The sequence below is a fragment of the Podarcis vaucheri genome (assembly GCF_965113315.1).
Source record: "Podarcis vaucheri genome assembly, chromosome: 9".
Lineage (NCBI taxonomy): Eukaryota > Metazoa > Chordata > Lepidosauria > Squamata > Lacertidae > Podarcis > Podarcis vaucheri.
In genome coordinates this window covers 76,471,660-76,491,771 of record NC_138767.1, presented here as the reverse complement: position 1 = coordinate 76,491,771, position 20,112 = coordinate 76,471,660, and the positions used below count along the sequence as shown (strand labels likewise).

The 20,112-nt window shown below is 48.8% G+C and overlaps 1 protein-coding gene and 1 pseudogene across 2 annotated transcripts; both read right to left on the bottom strand.

Annotated features, from left to right (window-relative positions):
- Positions 1 to 602: 602 nt before the first annotated feature.
- LOC309541084 (elongation factor 2 pseudogene) lies at positions 603 to 3,353 on the bottom strand (annotated as a pseudogene). Its single transcript, XR_014224556.1, has 3 exons — positions 3,071 to 3,353; positions 1,085 to 1,222; positions 603 to 725 (listed from the first exon to the last, which is right to left on the bottom strand). The product of XR_014224556.1 is annotated as an elongation factor 2 pseudogene (transcript).
- A 13,433-nt stretch (positions 3,354 to 16,786) lies between these two features.
- Positions 16,787 to 19,912, bottom strand: LOC309540525 (elongation factor 2-like). Its single transcript, XM_082237465.1, has 4 exons — positions 19,640 to 19,912; positions 17,947 to 18,129; positions 17,709 to 17,841; positions 16,787 to 17,046 (listed from the first exon to the last, which is right to left on the bottom strand). Exons 1-4 carry the CDS (start codon positions 19,895 to 19,897, stop codon positions 16,853 to 16,855), a joined length of 768 nt encoding a protein of 255 aa, XP_082093591.1. The 5' UTR covers positions 19,898 to 19,912; the 3' UTR covers positions 16,787 to 16,852.
- Between the last annotated feature and the right edge of the window lie 200 nt (positions 19,913 to 20,112).

The window sequence follows — 20,112 nt, the reverse complement described above, 5'->3', positions numbered from 1 at the left end:
TTAAATTTATTATTCCAGTGGTACTAATACATTGATTTGCACAAGGACACCCATTTAGCAGAGAGGCTGCTTTTGCCCAACTAGAAAAGCCTCCCCCCCCCTTTTCTCTCCCAATCCTAAAAGAAAATTCCTCCAGACTGCCCCCCTCCTCCCCATCGAATCCAGTATTTGAGTATGGAATGAAATTTCACGCACCCTTTTCTTTTCGGAAGTTTGCCTGTCCTCCCCAATCTGCAAACCAAGGGAGGAAAAAACCCCCTTTCACTTGGCTCTGAGCGTCAAATAAATATGGAGACGGGCAACGTTTCAGTTGCATCAAATGGAAATGTATTTTTGGAAGTTATAATGGCACTGGGTGAGCGGCCCCGCTAGTTCGTGTGCAGACGGCCTGGAACCTCTAAGGCTGAATGCAGACACGGCTCTTTTTAAAATCTGCCCCGAGACGGAAGATCAAGCAAGGAAGTGGCCCAATGCCTTTTGCAAGACACCTGCAGCACTGATGTTATTATGCAAGTTAAATTTGGAGTCCCACAACATACATTTTTAAATTTATTCTTTTACATCTGGTGTTGCATTTTAAATTCAGCTTGGTTGATTGGTTTTTACAATTTGTCCAGGAAGTTATCTAGTGCGGGAATGCCCTCCTTCAGCCCTTTGCGCTTGCGGGTCTCAGCGACCACCTGGCAGGGGCGGCTGGTGTTGTCGAACGGGTCTCCGGGCAGGATCTGCCAGTGGTCGAACACACACTGGGGGAAAGCCTGGCCCCCTGTGTTGGATCTCAAGTCAGCAGTGAAGCCTGTGAAGAGAGAGGGAGAGAGAAGAGTTTATACTCTAAGCAAACAAAACTGTAAGACAGAAATACGGGTGTTCCAAGTTTACCCACACATCCCACAACCAGCTCATTGTCTTAGCTAAAAGCAGCATCCTGGAGGCATCTACCTTAATAAATAATATTAGTAATGATTTATTAATTTATACCCCACCCATCTGGCTGAGTTTCCCCAGCCACTGTAGGCGGCTCTCAACAAAATATTAAAAGCACAAGAAAACATCAAACATTGAAAACTTCCCTAAACAGGGTTGCCTTCATAAGCCCGATCTGGCCATACCTTCTGGCCGTGGGAATGATTTGGCCACCTCCGCGGTGGATGGCGTCCGCGTGCAGGGTCACGTCGTGCACGTCAAAGCGGACGGCGCGCATGTTTTCCTCGCAAAGGGCACCCTGGAGAAAAGAGAGAGGTTGAGGGTGGGAGAGAAAATCATTTTCCAGTTTGCATTCAACCCAACTTTGCTGTCCTTCCTCTCTGAAGCAGGAAACATAGTTTTTTTTTTTTTTAAAAAAAGCAATTAAGCACTCTGCCATAGCAGCCAAGAAGAGGAGTCGACGCCCAGGGGGACCAGAGGATGGGAAGAGCGTGATCTACTAAGGGGCGGAGAATCGGAGTCTAGATATGATGGAGAGCAGCAACAACTGAGAAAGGATAGGCATAATATTTTACAAGGATGGGAAGGAACATCATGGACAGAATAACTGTCACACACAGGAGGTTTAAGGTAACATGTCAATACGAATAGATGTCGTTAGTACTGCAGTTGTTGTAAGAGGGATTGTTATTTTAACTGGAGTGTAATTGAGATGGGCAAGATTTTGGAACGCAGAAATAAAGCAAATAATCAAACCATCGATTCTAGCACATGGGAGGCCACCTATTTAATTTGGCATCTGAATAATTGGAATTAGCAATTGTATATAATTTGGCATTGCTATAACGAGGCAATTACCGGGTTATTGAAATTGAAAACTAATGATGATTATTATATATAAAAAGAGAGAATTGGAGACTAGAAACAGGGGAGATGCAAATATCCGTTGATTCCCTTTCCATCCCTGCCCCGCAGTACAGTCGTCCCATGGAATCGGAAGGGATCCCAGAGGTCATCTTCTCCTCTTGCAATGCAGGAATCTTTCCCCCTATGTGAGACCAGAACTCATGACCCTGAGGTTGAAAGCCTCATCCTCTACCATCTCCCCACTGCCCATGGCAGCTCCTCCTGAGGAAGAGGTAGTGTGTGTGTGCTGGGCAGTACTGGTCAAAGGCCTGGAAACGATGCCTTATGAGGAACGGCTAAGGGAGCTGGGCATGTTTAGCCTGGAGAAGAGGAGGTTAAGGGGTGATATGATAGCCATGTTCAAATATATAAAAGGAGGTCACCTAGAGGAGGGAGAAAGGTTGTTTTCTGCTGCTCCAGAGAAGCGGACACGGAGCAATGGATCCAAACTACAAGAAAGAAGATTCCACCTAAACATTAGGAAGAACTTCCTGACAGTAAGAGCTGTTCGACAGTGGAATTTGCTGCCAAGGAGTGTGGTGGAGTCTCCTGCTTTGGAGGTCTTTAAGCAGAGGCTTGACAACCATATGTCAGGAGTGCTCTGATGGTGTTTCCTGCTTGGCAGGGGGTTGGACTCGATGGCCCTTGCGGTCTCTTCCAACTCTATGATTCTATGATTCTATTCTATGATTCTAACCCATGCCCTCAGAGGGGGAATGGACAGAGCACCTAGCAGGAGGAAGGGGAATTCGGAGACGACACCCCCACCCCCCTCGATCAAGGAGGAGAATCGCAGGCCAAGCAACCCCCAGCAAGGAAAAGTGAACACCTGAAAAGGACGCCCCATCGCAACTCAGGGGGAGGGCCAAGAGGAAATCACATACGAGGCTGATTCAACTTCCTAAAGCTGGAACACAGCCTTGAGGGGCTGATGTGACAAAGCACTCAAAAGCTACAGGGAACCAGGCAGAGGGCCTGTGGAACGCCCTCCCACCAGATGTCAAAGAGGAAAACAACTGCCAGACTTTTAGAAGACATCTGAAGGCAGCCCTGTTTAGGGAAGCTTTTAATGTTTGACAGACTATTGTATTTTACTATTTTGTTGGAAACCCAGCCAGATGAGCAGGGTGCAAGTAATAAATTATTATTCGGAAACTGCAGCAAGTCTCTGCTCCGTTCCAAGAAGGCAGGACGCAGACAGCCCACCGCCCTGCGATGAGGGGCGCCCACTCTTGCTTACCTTCTTCGTGGCCCACTGGAAGCCTGCCACAACGCTGTCCTTGATCTCGTTGAGGTACTGCACCCCCTTGGTGATGTCCGTCAGGATGTTGGGGCCAGTGCCGTCCGGGCCGAAGCACCAGATCTTGCGGGCCTCGGCCACGTCACACTCATACTTCTCGGCCAGGTAACGGGCCCGTGTTTTCAGCTTCTGGCGGGCGGAGATGTCGCCTTTGTCGATGTCCTCGGCCAGGCCGCCGGGGAAGGGGTGGGCTTTCATGTACAGGCGGTTGCATACACGACGTGGCCTGTGGGAGAAGAAGACTCACTTTAGCTCAGGTCTGTGTTACGATATGGATGCAATGCGGCAGCGAGCTGCAGCTGGCTGGAAAGCAAAACATGATGGGAATGTTGGGATTGTACCGTGGGAACAAAGGGACAGTCTATTCACAGTGCGGAGCACTGGATTTAGCTCAGAGTGTAATTTGACCTGTACAGGAAGTACAGGAGGTGGAGTTTGTCTCTCTGCTGTTGGTGTTTGAAGAAAGCAGACGTGTTTCTCTGTAACGCTGCAAAGACAGAAATAAAGGCATGTAAATACATTTCTGTCTATCTCTTTCCCCTGCCTGGGGGCAGGGAAGAGTGGTGTGTTCTTCTCACGCTTGAGGAGGATCGCCGATCGTGACCTAGCCTGGATCCTGCCAGAGAATGCAGACAGGGAGGTCAACCGGGATTCAAGCCGGGTGCCTGGAGAGTGGCCAGTTTCTCCTGATAAGGCTTGATTTCCCAACAGTCTGTCCTCCTTGCCCAAACCTTGAGCACTGCATTCCTTATCAGCTATAGTTCCGCCTTATCCATTTCTGTGATTTTGATACCAGCTCTCATAGGAACGCCTTGGTTTTAAGTATGAGAGTTCGTCTGGAAGTCTGGAGCAGGGTGTTCTCTGTGCAAATCCTCCCTTCGTCCTCTTACCTGTATTACTTGCGGGGAGGGGGTTTCGGCAGCAGCCTCAGCGGTGCAGGAGCCATACCCTGCAAGAAAGAAGGAATCCCTGAATGTGTGAATGGTCTGTCACTGACCAAACAACCAGGGACGGGCTTCAAGAAGCCGTTGCAGGAAGTCAAGTCCCAGGTGAGCAGAGGGCTCTTGGGTTCGAATCCTGTTTCTGGCGAGGGGCGTACTGATGGGGGCAGGGGGGCGGGCTGCCCCAGGTGCTATCCTGAAGGGGGGTGACATTCTGACGCGCCCCCCAAACCCGCAAATCGCGAGCGGCAAAGCATAGAGTGGCACAGCAATGAAATCCCCCTGTCCCCTTACCTGTGAGGCGAGAGGCCGTTGTCTCGGCTCCAGGCCCTCCCGGGACGCGGCGGCTCCCAAGCTGAGCCTTCTCCTCGCTGCAATACAAAGGGAGACATCAGCCGGCGCCTGGCTCCCAGCCATGCAAGCCCCAGTCTGGGACAGGAGGGTGGGGACCTGGGAAGGGGGCATATTCTCCTACCTGATCTTATTAACTGCCCCACCCTGAACTCCTCCGTGCGGGCATCTGGGCTCCATCCCGACCGGTCTGCCACAGAGGCAGCAGCCATAGTCTCCCCCGCCTCCGGAATCACTCGGGTGGCGTTCTTAATGGGGGGAAACCTTGGCTGCTGCTTCTGCGCCAGGAACGGCCGGGAAGGAGCCATTCCCGCACGGGGGGCGGAGGGAGGGTGAGGCAGGCGAGAATCGGGAACAGCTGGGAACCGCCAATATGCTCTGTCGATCTTCACCCCGGGAGCAGGCACTGAAGCCTCGTTCTTGCCAGCCTCTCGCCTAAGAAAGAAACAAGCTCTGTTATTCTGATTCCTTGGAGGAGTTCCAGATAAATATATATATAATATTTCTTATTGTTGTTGTTGTTTAGTCGTTTAGTCGTGTCCGACTCTTCGTGACCCCATGGACCAGAGCACGCCAGGCACTCCTGTCTTCCACTGCCTCCCACAGTTTGGTCAGACTCATGTTTGTAGCTTCGAGAACACTGTCCCACCATCTCGTCCTCTGCCGTCCCCTTCTCCTTGTGCCCTCCATCTTTCCCAACATCAGGGTCTTTTCCAGGGAGTCTTCTCTTCTCATGAGGTGGCCAAAGTCTTGGAGCCTCAGCTTCAGGATCTGTCCTTCCAGTGAGCCCTTAGGGCTGATTTTCTTAAGAATGAAGAGGTTTGATCTTCTTGCAGTCCATGGGACTCTCAAGAGTCTCCTCCAGCACCATAATTCAAAAGCATCGATTCTTTGGCGATCAGCCTTCTCTATGGTCCAGCTCTCACTTCCATACATCACTACTGGGAAAACCATGGCTTTTACTATACGGACCTTTGTTGGCAAGGTGATGTCTCTGCTTTTTAAGATGTTGTCTAGGTTTGCCATCGCCTTTCTCCCAAGAAGCAGGCATCTTTTAATTTCGTGACTGCTGTCACCATCTGCAGTGATCATGGAGCCCAAGAAAGTAAAATCTCTCACTGCCTCCATTTCTTCCCCTTCTATTTGCCAGGCGGTGATGGGCCCAGTGGCCATGATCTTCGTTTTTTTGAGGTTGAGCTTCAGACCATCTTTTGCACTCTCCTCTTTCACCCCCATTAAAAGGTTCTTTAATTCCTCCTCACTTTCTGCCATCAAGGTTGTGTCATCTGCATATCTGAGGTTGTTGATATTTCTTATTATCATCTATATATTTATATATCTATATATTTGTAATATTTCTTATTGTCATCTATATATTTAGACATATCTATGAGCCAATTTTGTGCCCCACCTCTCACCTGCGCCCCTGGTGGGGGCCCATCTCACCACCCCCTAGCTAGGGCCCTGCCTGGACCACAGAGAAACCCTCTCCATAAAACTATAGGGATCTCTAAATCAGGTTTCCTCCTCCACCCCCATGATCCCTGGGAAACACTTCCCCGGCCACACAAAGTCACAACATACCTCCGGATGTTCCTGGGTTTTCCTGCACCGCTGGGCTGCTGCTCCTTCCCCAAACCACGGCCCTGCAAAAGAAGAAGGACACTGTACTCTCTAGGGGGGCAGAACCAACACCCCTGGCAGGCTGCCCATGCCCACGTCGCCACAGGCTGCCAGCCTGCTCTTGCCTGGGCGCCTGACCCCTGGCTTGGAAGGAGGGGAGCAAGGGGCTGGGGCGAGACGGGACTGCAACCCCCCAACCCAGCCCTGTTTCACTCAGGTCAGCGCCACGACCTCCCTGCACATGTGGGGAATGGATTCCCCACGGAATTAACCTACCACAATTAATGAGTGTTAGAATGGCGCCGGTTCTATAAATTAAGGGGTTTACAGCTGTAAAGATTAAGATTGAAAAGAAGAAAGGAGGTTCTAAATTTGAGAAGATTGAGAGTAAGAATTTGTTGGGAAAAAAGTTTGAAATTAGAATGCAGTAAGGGGAGGTATGGGGGAGTCTGGGAAATAAGTTATATGGAAATAAGGATTTGAAATTATACATGTTTTTGGTCTGTTTTGTGTTTGTTTGTGTTGTTTTGTTTGTTAAAAATTTTTTGTGAAATTTGAACAAAAATTTTTTTAAAAAGGAATTGCTGAAACAATTAACAGAAGTGGAATACAAAAAGGGAGGTGTGAGGAGGTCGTTGAAATAAGTGGATGAAAGATAAGATATTGAAATTGTTTGATGTGTTTTAAACGGTTTTTGTTTTGTTTTGTTAGTTTAGTGTTAGTGTTATGTAGTGTCTTTGTATTGTATTGTGTTGTCTTTCTTTCTTTTTGTGTTTAAAATGTTGGAAAAGTAATAAATATTATTTTTTTTTAAAAAAAGGAATTAACCTACCACAATCTCGAGAGGTGGTGCCCCTCCAGCCTCCCTCAGGTTCGGGCGCCTCAGGAGCCTTTTATTTCCTAGGAGACAGAAAGGAAAATAAAAAACAGAGGAAGAGGTTACAGGTAGGAAGACTTATAACACCTTATAGAAATGACACCAAAGAAGGATGTTCTTCTCATTATAGGGGATTGGAATGCTAAAGGAGGGAGTCAAGAGATAAAAGGAACAACTGGCAAGTTTGGCCTTGGAGTTCAAAACGAAGCAGGGCAAAGGCTAATAGAGTTCTGCCAAGAGAACAAGCTGGTCATCACAAACACGCTTTTCCAACAACACAAGAGATGACTCTACACATGAACATCACCAGATGCGCAGCATCGAAATCAGATTGATTATATTCTCTGCAGCCAAAGATGGAGAAGCTCTATACAGTCAGCAAAAACATGACCTGGCGCTGACTATGGCTCAGATCATTGGCTTCTTATAGCAAAATTAAAGCTTGAACTGAAGAAAGTCGGAAAAATCACTGGGCTGGTTAGATACAATCAAAATCAAATCCCTTATGAATACACAGCGGAAATGAGGAACAGGTTTAAGGATTTAGATTTGGTGGACAGAGTGCCTGAAGAACTATGGATTGAGGCTCGCAACATTATACAGGAGGCAGCAACAAAAACCATCCCAACGAAAAGGAAATGCAAGAAAGCAAAGTGGCTGTCCAACGAAGCCTTACAAATAGCAGGGGAGAGAAGGCAAGCAAAATGCGACGGAGATAGTGAAAGATACAGGAAATTGAATGCAGATTTCCAAAAAATAGCAAGGAGAGACAAGAAGGCCTTCTTAAACGAGCAATGCAAAGAAATAGAGGAAAACAATAGAATGGAAAAAGCCAGAGATCTGTTCAAGAAAATTGGAGATATGAAAGGAACATTTCGTTCAAAGATTACCATAATAAAAGACAAAAGTGGAAAGGACCTAACAGAAGCAGAAGACATCAAAAAGAGGTGGCAAGAATACACAGAGGAATTATACCAGAAAGATATGGATGTCTCATACACCCCAGGTAGTGTGGTTGCTGACCTTGAGCCAGACATCCTGAAGAGTGAAGTCAAATGGGCCTTAGAAAGCACTGCTAATAACAAGGCCAGTGGAAGTGATGATATTCCAGCTGAACTATTTAAATTTTTAAACGATGATGCTGTTAAGGTGCTACACTCAATATGCCAGCAAGTTTGGAAAACTCAGCAGTGGCCAGAGGATTGGAGAAGATCAGTCTACATCCCAATCCCAAAGAAGGGCAGTGCCAAAGAATGCTCCAACTAGCGCACAATTGCACTCATTTCACACACTAGCAAGGTTATGCTTAAAATTCTACAAGACAGGCTTAAGCAGTATGTGGACCGAGAACGAAAACAAAAAAACATCCCAATGAAAAGGAAATGCAAGAAGGGGGAGAAATGGAGGCAGTGAGAGATTTTACTTTCTTGGGTTCCATGATCACTGCAGATGGTGACAGCAGTCACGAAATTAAAAGACGCCTGCTTCTTGGGAGAAAAGCAATGACAAACCTGGACAGCATCTTAAAAAGCAGAGACATCACCTTGCCAACAAAGGTCCGTATAGTTCAAGCTATGGTTTTCCCAGCAGTGATGAACGGAAGTGAGAGCTGGACCATAAAGAAGGCTGATCGCCAAAGAATGGATGCTTTTGAATTATGGTGCTGGAAGGAGACTCTTGAGGGTCCCATGGAGTGCAAGAAGATCAAACCTCTCCATTCTGAAGGAAATTAGCCCTGAGTGCTCACTGGAAGGACAGATCCTGAAACTGAGGCTGCAAGACTTTGGCCACCTCAGGAGAAGAGAAGACTCCCTGGAAAAGACCCTGATGTTGGGAAAAATGGAGGGCACAAGGAGAAGGGGATGGAAGAGGACGAGATGGTTGGACACTGTTCTCGAAGCTACCAGCATGAGTCTGACCAAACTGCGGGAGGCAGTGGAAGACAGGAGTGCCTGGCGTGCTCTGGTCCAGGGGGGTCATGAAGAGGCGGACACGACTAAACAACAACAAGTTGTTTTGGGAGACGATAATCAGGCATAGCCCAGTTCTGTGAAGCTTGGGGTGTGTGTGAGGCATCTGGGCTTTAGCAGCACAGTGGGTGGCTCGGGTTAAGAACTTAATTCGTTCTGGAGGTCTGTTCTTAACCTGAAACTGTTCTTAACCTGAGGTACCACTTTTGCTAATGGGGCCTTCCGCTGCCGCCGCGCCGCCAGAGCACGATTTCTGTCCTCATCCTGAAGCAAAGTTCTTAACCTGAGGTACAATTTCTGTACAAGCCAAGCCCTGGCTCCATGGCTCACCTGAATCAAAAGAATCTTCTCGCTTCCAAGTCTGGAGAGAGCCTTTTCTTGCTGCGTTAAACAGCCACATTCTCGGAGAAATGACGGCTGTGTGCAGCTCAGCTTCAGCCCCCCCTCGTGCCGCCTTCTAGAACCCACCGCTCTCAACCGCCTCTCACCTGCCCCCCTTTCAAACTGCTTTTAAAAGCCTCCTTCCATCTTCCATCTCCACCAGAATTCCACTCTCTCTCTCTCTTCCCCCTCCCTCCCTGCTTTGGAATTGTAATAGCATCACCTCACAATAATAATATTGCCACTCATCTCCTCTAGGCCTCTTACCTGGAGAATCCATCTTTCTCTACCAACTCTCACTGTCATCTGACAGGCATCCCCCTTGCAGGGCATTATCAGGCTTGCTTGCAAAGCAGCACTTTGTGACATAGGCTGGCAAACAGGGGCCAGGCTGCTGGGTTGTCTGGTAGCTGAATGAAGAAAAATAAAACTAGGGGCGTCAAAGTGTGCTGGGATGAGGCCCCCGTGGATCAGGCCAGAGGGGGCTGGTGGGGGGGTGTGGTTGTGCCTCCCTTTCTTCTACATCTTGCTCCCCCGCCCATTCCTTCTGGTGCTCGAAAGAATCAGAGCATGGCAGAGTTGGAAGGGGTGCCAAGGGGCATCTAGTCCAACCCCCGGCAGTGCAAGGATCCTGCCCACAGCCAGCCCCTGGCTGGACTCCACACTCCCACCACCTTCTTCCCAGCCAGATGCACAGACCCCTTGCCCTTCTGCATGGGGTGGGGAAAGGGGAGAGAGAGGTGTTTTGCTCCCTATCCCTCCGGACATGGATATGAGAGCCCTGCCAATATATCAAGGGCGTCACAGGGAGGAAGCTTGTCTTCTCCTGCTCCAGAGGCCCTCAGGACCTGAAGCCCTGGCTTCAAGCGACCAGGAAGGAGAGTCCGACTCCAGGAAGAACTTTCTGACAGCAAGAGCTGTTTGACAGTGAGAGGAAATCCCTCAGAAGGTGATAGACTCTCCTTCCTTGGAGGTTTTCAGCAGAGCTTGGGGCGGCCACCTGCCATGGGTTCTTGAGCTGAGATTATTGCAAATTGCAGGGTGTTGGACTAGAGCGTGTTACTTCCAGGTTTCGACGCTCATGCATACACCGACGCTCAAAATGATGTCACGCGCATGCGCAGAAAGGCAAAAAGTGACGCGTGTGTGTGTGCGGAGATGTGCCATCGCTAGTTACGTTCGCTTCTGGATGCGAATGGTAGCATATATTCAACACAAAAAACAGCAGCAATTTGTTTTTGACAAAGGACAGCTGGACATATAAAGGGCCCTGTCAGGGAACTGACATCGGAGCGAGAGGCGAAGGGGAGGCTCCCAGATGATGCTGGCGAAGGACCCAGCAGCAGGGGGAGAAACAGCTCAGTAGAGGGGGAAGCCAATCAGCGCAACACCAGGGATGAAGGGGGGCAGATGGGGAAATTGGAGAGAGGGCTCCAGGACTCTTCACTGGACATCAGTGAGGAGAGCCCAGGTCCTCCGCTACCCACGCCTTCCCTGCGCAGAAGACTCCCGCGCAGTGAGAGGAGGAGGAGAAGACTGGGTGTCAAACAACTTTTATGTTGGAAGAGGTTCAAGAAACGCCCACTGACGGATTCTGCCAGTGACTGAGGCAGCCACCATGAGAAGGGGCTGTGCAGTCAGAAAGGTTTAACAAGGCAAATTAACTGAGAAAGGCACCAGCTTACGCATGAGTAACTCATACCTATTACAGGCCCCATTACCTTCAGTACCTTCGGGCCTCAATCTGGCCCTGCGTCGGACGTTTGGCTTCCAAAGAACGTTTGCAAACCAGAACACTCATTCCGGGGTTGCAGTATTTGGGGACCGGAATGCAAGGCGTTTGAGATCCAAGGTATAACTGTATGTTCTTTTAAATATTTTTTTTTCTCCGTGAAAAAGACCCTGATGTTGGGAAATATGGAGGGCGCAAGGAGAAGGGGATGACAGAGGACGAGATGGTGGGACAGTGTTCTCAAAGCTACTAACATGAGTTTGACCAAATGGCGGGAGGCAGTGGAAGACAGGAGTGCCTGGCGTGCTCTGGTCCAGGGGGTCACAAAGAGTCGGACACGACTAAGCGACTCAACAACAACAACCATGTCTGGTCTTCAACATGAAGTTTCAGATTGAGTGTAGCAATTTCGAAGAGACGTTTTATTAACAAGCGAACACCCATTTATGTACAACATCCATCAATGAACTTCTCTAACAGAACAAGCTAACTGACAGCCAGGCAGTGGCGTAGCGTGGGTTGTCAGCACCCACGGCAAGGCAAGTAATTTGTGCCCCCTAACCCGTGGATTTGCGCCCCCTAACCCTAACCCCCAGATGTGCGGCCGGCCCCCCCTGCACCCCCCACGCTACGCCACTGCAGTCAGGCTCTTTAAAGTCTGTTCAGCTTAAAGATACAGTACTGTGGCTGTGCAACAGGAGAGGAGGAAAGGAATGGAAATGGGTTGTGATCTGAGTTCAAGGGAGAGTTGAGAAAAGCAAGGAGGGGTCAAGGGAGAAAATGGGGTGCGAAGGTTGTTTTTTGTTGTTGTTGCAAAAATGGAGAGAGCAAGTTGGCATGGGAATGGGGTTGAAGAACAGGTGCAGGCGATGGCTCCATAATTGTCAAGGCTGGGTTCAGATGCAGGCACAAGACACAAGAAGCAGAGCCTGTCAGTGCAACTGATTCTTGGTTCAAGAAAACAGCATACAGAGTCGGACATGACTAAACAAAGACAAGTCACCATGTTCCCTAAAGCGGTGGGGATCAGCTTGTCGAGACCTTACAACCAACCTCTGACTTCCCAAGCTACAACATGGGAGCGACGCCTGCATTTCTGCTTACAGTTTACACTTAATGTAGAGGGGGAGGAAAGGGGGGGGGACTCACTGGCATCCCTTGGGTTTCAGACAGTACGTGAGTAAAGGTATTTTAATTTCACCATCTGCAGTGATCATGGAGCCCAAGAAAGTAAAATCTCTCACTTCCTCCATTTCTTCCCTTTCTATTTGCCAGGAGGTGATGGGACCAGTGGCCATGATCTTTGTTTTTTGGATGTTGAGCTTCAGACCATAGTTTTTTGACCCGTGCTAGATAGCAAACACAGATCGCAAGGGACGGGTCGATTGTTCCTTTTTGCTTGGAGCAGTGTGTTCCCGGTGCCCATCAGCTGGTAAAATGCAGGGTTGGGACTGGCAATACACAACGCCCTTTGTGCAGCCAGCTGTTGGGAGCCCTCCATAAGGAATTTTGACAGGTGGAGACAACTCACGTGTACATGATGCCGTGCGATTGACCTGTGGGTTGCCCCACGCAGCCAGTCCGCCCACTCGGTGGGGCCAGGTAGTAAAGGTCCGGACCCCGAAGCCCAAAATATTCCCCACCTGAATATATCTAACATGAGCCTCCCCAAACACAAACTTCAGGCTGAGTCTACCTTAAGAGCCATTAGGCTGGCAGGTACTAGCAGGCCAGACGCGGGTGGCGCTGTGGGTTAAACCACAGAGCCTAGGACTTGCCGATCAGGCCGGCGGCTGAAATCCCCGCAATGGGGTGAGCTCCCGTTGCTCGGTCCCTGCTCCTGCCAACCTAGCAGTTCGGAAGCACGCCAGTGCAAGTAGATAAATAGGTACCACTCCAGCAGGAAGGGAAACGGCGTTTCCGTGCGCTGCTCTGGTTCGCCAGAAGCGGCTTACTCCTGCTGGCCACATGACCAGCTGTACGCTCCCTTGGCCGATAAAGCGAGATGAGCGCCGCCAGCCCAGAGTCGGTCACGACTAGACCTAATGGTCAGGGGTCCCTTTACCTTTACTTTTTACCAGCAGGCCAGACTGCGTGACCTCAATGCTTGTAGATATCAGGCTGTCTCAAAAGACAATGGAGTACACCTCCAGGGGTGAAATCAAACCACTGTTAGCAGCACCCAAGTAACAACCCCAGGGGGGCGTAAGCCTGGGCAGCGAATATGGGGGTCCTGCGCTGCCCAATGACAAGACTCGCTGATGGGGTCCAAAGTGTCGCCGGAAATCGCCCCCCCCCACACTAACACATGTTCGCACAAGCACCACACTCACACGTACACGCATCTTCCCTCCTTAGCCCAGAGGTGTCCCTCTAGAGGGCCACCTCTTAAAGAAGCCTTCCGTAAATAAGGAAGCGCTAGCTTGACAGTTTCACGCCACGGCACTCCGCATAGGCCTATCTTTATTACGAGTAGACCGGACGACCAGGATTTGCTGTCAACCGGCGGCCGCCTTAGCCAATCAGCGTTATCGAACAGCGCCCCTTGCGGCAGCCACGCTGGTACTGCAGGCTACTGCCGCACTTTCCCCTTACCTTTGACAGTTCTCAATACAAAGTTTCCGAGTTCAATTGACCGTGACTGATCTAATCAAAATGTAGCAAGCCGCTTCCTGAAGGGAAAGTGCTTTGAACTTCAAGGACATTATTCTCTATAAATTCGCTAAAAATCAGCCGTACTTTGGATTTTCACCGGACCACTTTTGTTCAGCAGGATATTACAAGGACTATCAAAGGGGGGTGGTCTGATACGGAGCGGCCATAATCCCTTGACCGAGCAGTCACGTACCCTGTGCTCCCTCCAAGCGGACGTGACAACCTTGATAGCCACAGGTGATGGGCTCAGACAGAAGGCTATCAGGGACACAATGAGCTGCATATCTCAGTGTATTCTGCACAGACTCTCACAAAGAACTTCGACTGGATTCCCCCCAGGGGGCAGGAAACTTCGCCCTTCTTCTTTGTTCTTAAGCGTGACTCATGTGGGGAGGGGGAAGGAGATTCCGGCCAGGTGTCAGGACACTCAGATTACCTGTGTAACCCCTCCCCAGCTCCTCCTATTTTTAATATAATCATGATGTAAATGTGATGTAATTCTGGGGGTGTAGCTTGGGGGATTAGTAACAAATAAAAGTTGGGGTCTCCTTTTGTTCGGGGCTTCCATTTTGCTTCACCTTGTGGGCGGTGGGAGTCCTGTCGCGACAGTCTTTCTAAATAAAGACCGAGCCTACTGGCTGCTGTTTTGCTCTGACTTGCTCTGGTCGGTGTCTTCATTTGCCCAAGAGGACCCTCGATTTTCCGTTAACAGAAGGAAAGCAGAGCAAGACACCTGGGTGCAGGTGTTGCCAGTGTACAAGCACCACCCAACCATTTTAGGGAATCCATTTAGGATTTGGGCACTTTACTCCTTAACCCTTTCTTTTCCCCCAAGGTATCTTCGCACGGCATGGGAGGTTTAGGATCCTTTTTCCTTTTCCTTCCCAGGTTAATAAGCCCCATCTGGCCATACCATGATTAGTGATTAAGACAAATGACAATTTGATAGAAGAAATTTAAAGAATATTTAACTAAATATTGTGATATAAGGGAATTCTTGGAAGTAACAAATAGGCTTAGGGGCAGAATAAGAATAGGTGGTAGTAAATATTAAGGATTTGAATATTAATAAAAGAGATGAGGATAGTAAATGAAAGGAGTGAATATTATTAGAAATATGAATTTGGAGAACTACTATACAGGGGTTATAATGAAATTCAGTTAGAGGGGATTTGAGGAAGTCAGGTATCAATGTAACGAGAATTAGAGATTTGAAGAATTCTGTTTTGTGTTTTTCTTTTCTTGGTGTGTGTTTTGTAATATTTTCTTTTTTTCTGTGATATGTGGAAATGAATAAAAAATGGCAATTTGTTTCCCATTTTTCCCAATCACACATTCAGTTGCACATTTGTTTTTTCGGGGTGGGGCGTTTGCTTGTTTGTTAAAAGTTCTAATGAAAATTTCTCCCAATATCCAGATTTTCATATGCAATTTTGCTCATACACACATTATGCAAGCAATTTCCTGTAATATACAGTAATGCAGTTTTCTGCCGTTCATTTCAATGTCCACTTTTAGCCTAATTTAGACGTTTCGGCATACACTGGGCTGGATTTGCTAAATTCAGAGAAGTGTGACTTTTTGTTTTGGTTTGCCTATTGTTTCAGGAAACATGAAACAAGTCCACTTATTTACTCAGTGAAGTGTATATACATCTTAATTATCGTAAACGTATCATTCACTCAATCACTACTGGTCTTTATTCATGGAGCCTGCTGTTTGCAAGGGAAGAGGGGGTGGTTACAAGTTAATGAGCACTCATCCTGATGTGATTGCTGGGACTTTGCGAAAACCATCCTGTGTGTTTTTGACCAGCTACTCACAAAAATTAAACCCAGAGGCCTTCAGCCGCTAATGCTCTACAGCAGTGTTTTTCAACCTTTTTTGGGCAAAGGCACACTTGTTTCATGAAAAAAATCACGAGGCACACCACCACTGTGCGCGGAGAGATGTCAGAGCCCCGCTGCTCTCTATGGGGAATCGGATGAGAGCGGACCGCCTGTCCGCTCTCATCCGATCCCATCCGATCTGATCCCCACCCAGGACGGATGGAAAATAGGGTGGACACAGTCCGGCGCCCGCCTAGTGGGCGAAAATTTGACATTTTTTTTAAAAAAAATCTTTCGAATTTTTCAATTTTTCCCACGGCACACCAGGCAACATCTCGCGGCACACTAGTGTGCCGCGGAACAGTGGTTGAAAAACACTGCTCTACAGGCTTCAATTCTATTGTCTTTTGAAAAGACCAACCCTGGGTCGTATGACAGCAACCTACGCCAAAATCAGGGAGCTGTGACAAGTCAAGGACCGCTGATCTTTTTGAGGCCTGTGGGCATTATCTGCCGAACCAGATAAACTGATGTGGGCACCACAAACTGGTCTATGGGCTACAGCTGAATGCTTGCCGCACGCCTCATTACAACAGCCCTGTAGGCGCCAGCGAAGGACTGTGTGCACACATACAACCCCAGTTTTCTAAATAAAACTGCTTTCGTACAGCACAGATGGAGCTCCCCCCTTGCTTCAAGTGTGTGGGCTCAGGTCTCAACAGCTGTTAAAGACATCCAACACGACAGGCAGCCTCGTCTTATTAAATTTATTATTCCAGTGGTACTAATACATTGATTTGAACAAGGACACCCATTTAGCAGAGAGGCTGCTTTTGCCCAACTAGAAAAGCCTCCCCCCCCCTTTTCTCTCCCAATCCTAAAAGAAAATTCCTCCAGACTGCCCCCCTCCTCCCCATCGAATCCAGTATTTGAGTATGGAATGAAATTTCACGCACCCTTTTCTTTTCGGAAGTTTGCTTGTCCTCCCCAATCTGCAAACCAAGGGAGGAAAAAAAACCCCTTCACTTGGCTCTGAGCGTCAAATAAATATGGAGACGGGCAACGTTTCAGTTGCATCAAATGGAAATGTATTTTTGGAAGTTATAATGGCACTGGGTGAGCGGCCCCGCTGGTTCGTGTGCAGACGGCCTGGAACCTCTAAGGCTGAATGCAGACACGGCTCTTTTTAAAATCTGCCCCGAGACGGAAGATCAAGCAAGGAAGTGGCCCAATGCCTTTTGCAAGACACCTGCAGCACTGATGCTATTATGCAAGTTAAATTTGGAGTCCCACAACATACATTTTTAAATTTATTCTTTTACATCTGGTGTTGCATTTTTAATTCAGCTTGGTTGATTGGTTTTTACAATTTGTCCAGGAAGTTATCTAGTGCGGGAATGCCCTCCTTCAGCCCTTTGCGCTTGCGGGTCTCAGCGACCACCTGGCAGGGGCGGCTGGTGTTGTCGAACGGGTCTCCGGGCAGGATCTGCCAGTGGTCGAACACACACTGGGGGAAAGCCTGGCCACCCGTGTTGGATCTCAAGTCAGCAGTGAAGCCTGTGAAGAGAGAGGGAGAGAGAGAGAAGAGTTTATACTATAAGCAAACAAAACTGTAAGACAGAAATACAGGGGTTCAAGTTTACCCACACACCCCACAACCAGCTCATTGTCTTAGCTAAAAGCAGCATCCTGGAGGCATCTACCTTAATAAATAATATTAGTAATAATTTATTAATTTATACCCCACCCATCTGGCTGAGTTTCCCCAGCCACTGTAGGCGGCTCTCAACAAAATATTAAAAGCACAAGAAAACATCAAACATTGAAAACTTCCATAAACAGGGTTGCCTTCAGATGTCTTCTAAAAGTTTATTTCCTTGACATCTGATAGGAAGACGTTCCACGGGGAGGGCGCCACTACCGAGAAGGCCCCCTCAGAGCTGGACCTCAGTGTCCAAGCTGAACGGTGGGGGTAGAGATGTTCCTTCAGGTATAACGGGCCATTTAGGGCTTTAAAGGTCATTCCCAAACTTTGAATTGTGCTCAGAAATGTACTTAAGAGGAACAGAAGTCTGCTAACAGGGCAAGACCTGCTCAACTTTGTAGCAGCCATCTCAGATTAGCCTAGGAGACAACCTCTGATCGATCCTTCACACCTCCAGCTGCTGACAAAGGTTACCTGGAAGATGCAAGTGCAAGTGATAAAAGCTGACGCTTACCAAAGGACTCGTTGACAGGGAGATAGGCCTTGACCACAAACATGGGGGTGCCGGCCACCTGGGACTCCTCAAAGACGTGCCCCCGCTTCCTGTTCAGCACGCCATAGATGCCACCCACAACCTGTTCTGGGCACTGGAAGGGGAAGAAAGTGGGTATACGTTACAGCACTGCACAGAGTCAAGGCAGTGGGCTGCCGCCGCCGCCTCTTAAGAACACAGCCTGCCTCCCGTTACCCACCTGGATCTCCACAAGGTAGATGGGCTCCATGAGGCGGGGCTGAGCCGTCAACACGCAGGCATAGAGGCACCTTCTGGCCGTGGGAATGATTTGGCCACCTCCGCGGTGGATAGCGTCTGCGTGCAGGGTCACGTCGTGCACGTCAAAGCGGACGGCGCGCATGTTTTCCTCGCAAAGGGCACCCTGGAGAAAAGAGAGAGGTTGAGGGTGGGAGAGAAAATCATTTTCTAGTTTGCATTCAACCCAACTTTTCTGTCCTCCCTCTCTGAAGCAGGCAATGTAGTTTTTTTTAAAAAAAGTAATTAAGCACTCTGCCATAGCAGCCAAGAAGCAAAGGTAGGGCCGATGCTTCCTTCAGCTCACGGTCAGCCTTCTTCCTGCAAACTGTCAGAGCCAGGAGGAGGAGGAGGAGTCGCCCAGGGGGACCAGAGGATGGGAAGAGCGTGATCTACTAAGGGGCAGAGAATCGGAGTCTAGATATGATGGAGAGCAGCAACAACTGAGAAAGGATAGGCATAATATTTTACAAGGATGGGAAGGAACATCATGGACAGAATAACTGTCACACACAGGAGGTTTAAGGTAACATGTCAATACGAAAAGATGTCGTTAGTACTGCAGTTGTTGTAAGAGGGATTGTTATTTTAACTGGAGTGTAATTGAGATGGGTAAGATTTTGGAACGCAGAAATAAAGCAAATAATCAAACCATCAATTCTAGCACATGGGAGGCCACCTAAGTTATTTAATTTGGCACCTGAATAATTGGAATTAGCAATTGTATATAATTTGGCATTGCTATAATGAGGCCATTACTGTGTTATTGTAATTGAAAACTAATGATGATTATTATATATAAAAAGAGAGAATTGGAGACTAGAAACAGGGGAGATGCAAATGATGATTATTATATATAAAAAGAGAGAATTGGAGACTAGAAACAGGGGAGATGCAAATATCCGTTGATTCCCTTTGCATCCCTGCCCTACAGTACAGGCGTCCCATGGAATCGGAAGGGATCCCAGAGGTCATCTTGTCCTCTTGCAATGCAGGAATCTTTCCCCCCATGTGGGACCAGAACTTATGACCCTGAGATTGAAAGCCTCATCCTCTACCATCTCCCCACTGCCCATGGCAGCTCCTCCTGAGGAAGAGGTAGTGTGTGGGGGGACGGACAGAGCACCTAGCAGGAGGAAGGGGAATTCGGAGACGACACCCCCACCCCCCTCGATCAAGGAGGAGAAACGCAGGCCAAGCAACCCCCAGCAAGGAAAAGTGAACACCTGAAAAGGACGCCCCATCGCAACTCAGGGGGAGGGCCAAGAGGAAATCACATACGAGGCTGATTCAACTTCCTAAAGCTGGAACATAGCCTTGAGGGGCTGATGTGACAAAGCGCTCAAAAGTTACAGGGAACCAGGCAGAGGGCCTGTGGAACGCCCTCCCACCAGATGTCAAAGAGGAAAACAACTGCCAGACTTTTAGAAGACATCTGAAGGCAGCCCTGTTTAGGGAAGCTTTTAATGTTTGACGGACTATTGTATTTTACTATTTTGTTGGAAACCCAGCCAGATGAGCAGGGTGCAAGTAATAAATTATTATTCGGAAACTGCAGCAAGTCTCTGCTCCGTTCCAAGAAGGCAGGACGCAGACAGCCCACCGCCCTGCGAAGAGGGGCGCCCACTCTTGCTTACCTCCTTCGTGGCCCACTGGAAGCCTGCCACAACGCTGTCCTTGATCTCGTTGAGGTACTGCACGCCCTTGGTGATGTCCGTCAGGATGTTGGGGCCAGTGCCGTTCGGGCCGAAGCACCAGATCTTGCGGGCCTCGGCCACATCCCACTCATAGTTCTCGGCCAGGTAATGGGCCCGTGTCTTCAGCTCCTGGCGGGCGGAGACGTCGCCTTTGTCGATGTCCTCGGCCAGGACGCCGGGGAAGGGGCGGGCTTTCATGTACAGGCGGTTGCATACACGACGTGGCCTGTGGGAGAAGAAGACTCGCTTTAGCCCAGGTCTGTGTTACGATATGGATGCAATGCGGCAGCGAGCTGCAGCTGGCTGGAAAGCAAAACATGATGGGAATGTTGGGATTGTACCGTGGGAACAAAGGGACAGTCTATTCACAGTGCTGAGCACCGGATTTAGCTCAGAGTGTAATTTGACCTGTA

Bases quoted from the DNA above. Each gene is read 5' to 3' on its own strand.
- LOC309540525 (XM_082237465.1), bottom strand. From the start codon at position 19,897: ATGAAAGCCCGCCCCTTCCCCGGCGTCCTGGCCGAGGACATCGACAAA. The intron at 18,130-19,639 runs GTAAGCAAGAGT...TCTTTTCTCCAG, and splicing joins TCCAGTGGGCCACGAAGGAG to GGTGCCCTTTGCGAGGAAAA. The intron at 17,842-17,946 runs GTGGGTAACGGG...TTCCCCTTCCAG, and splicing joins TCTACCTTGTGGAGATCCAG to TGCCCAGAACAGGTTGTGGG.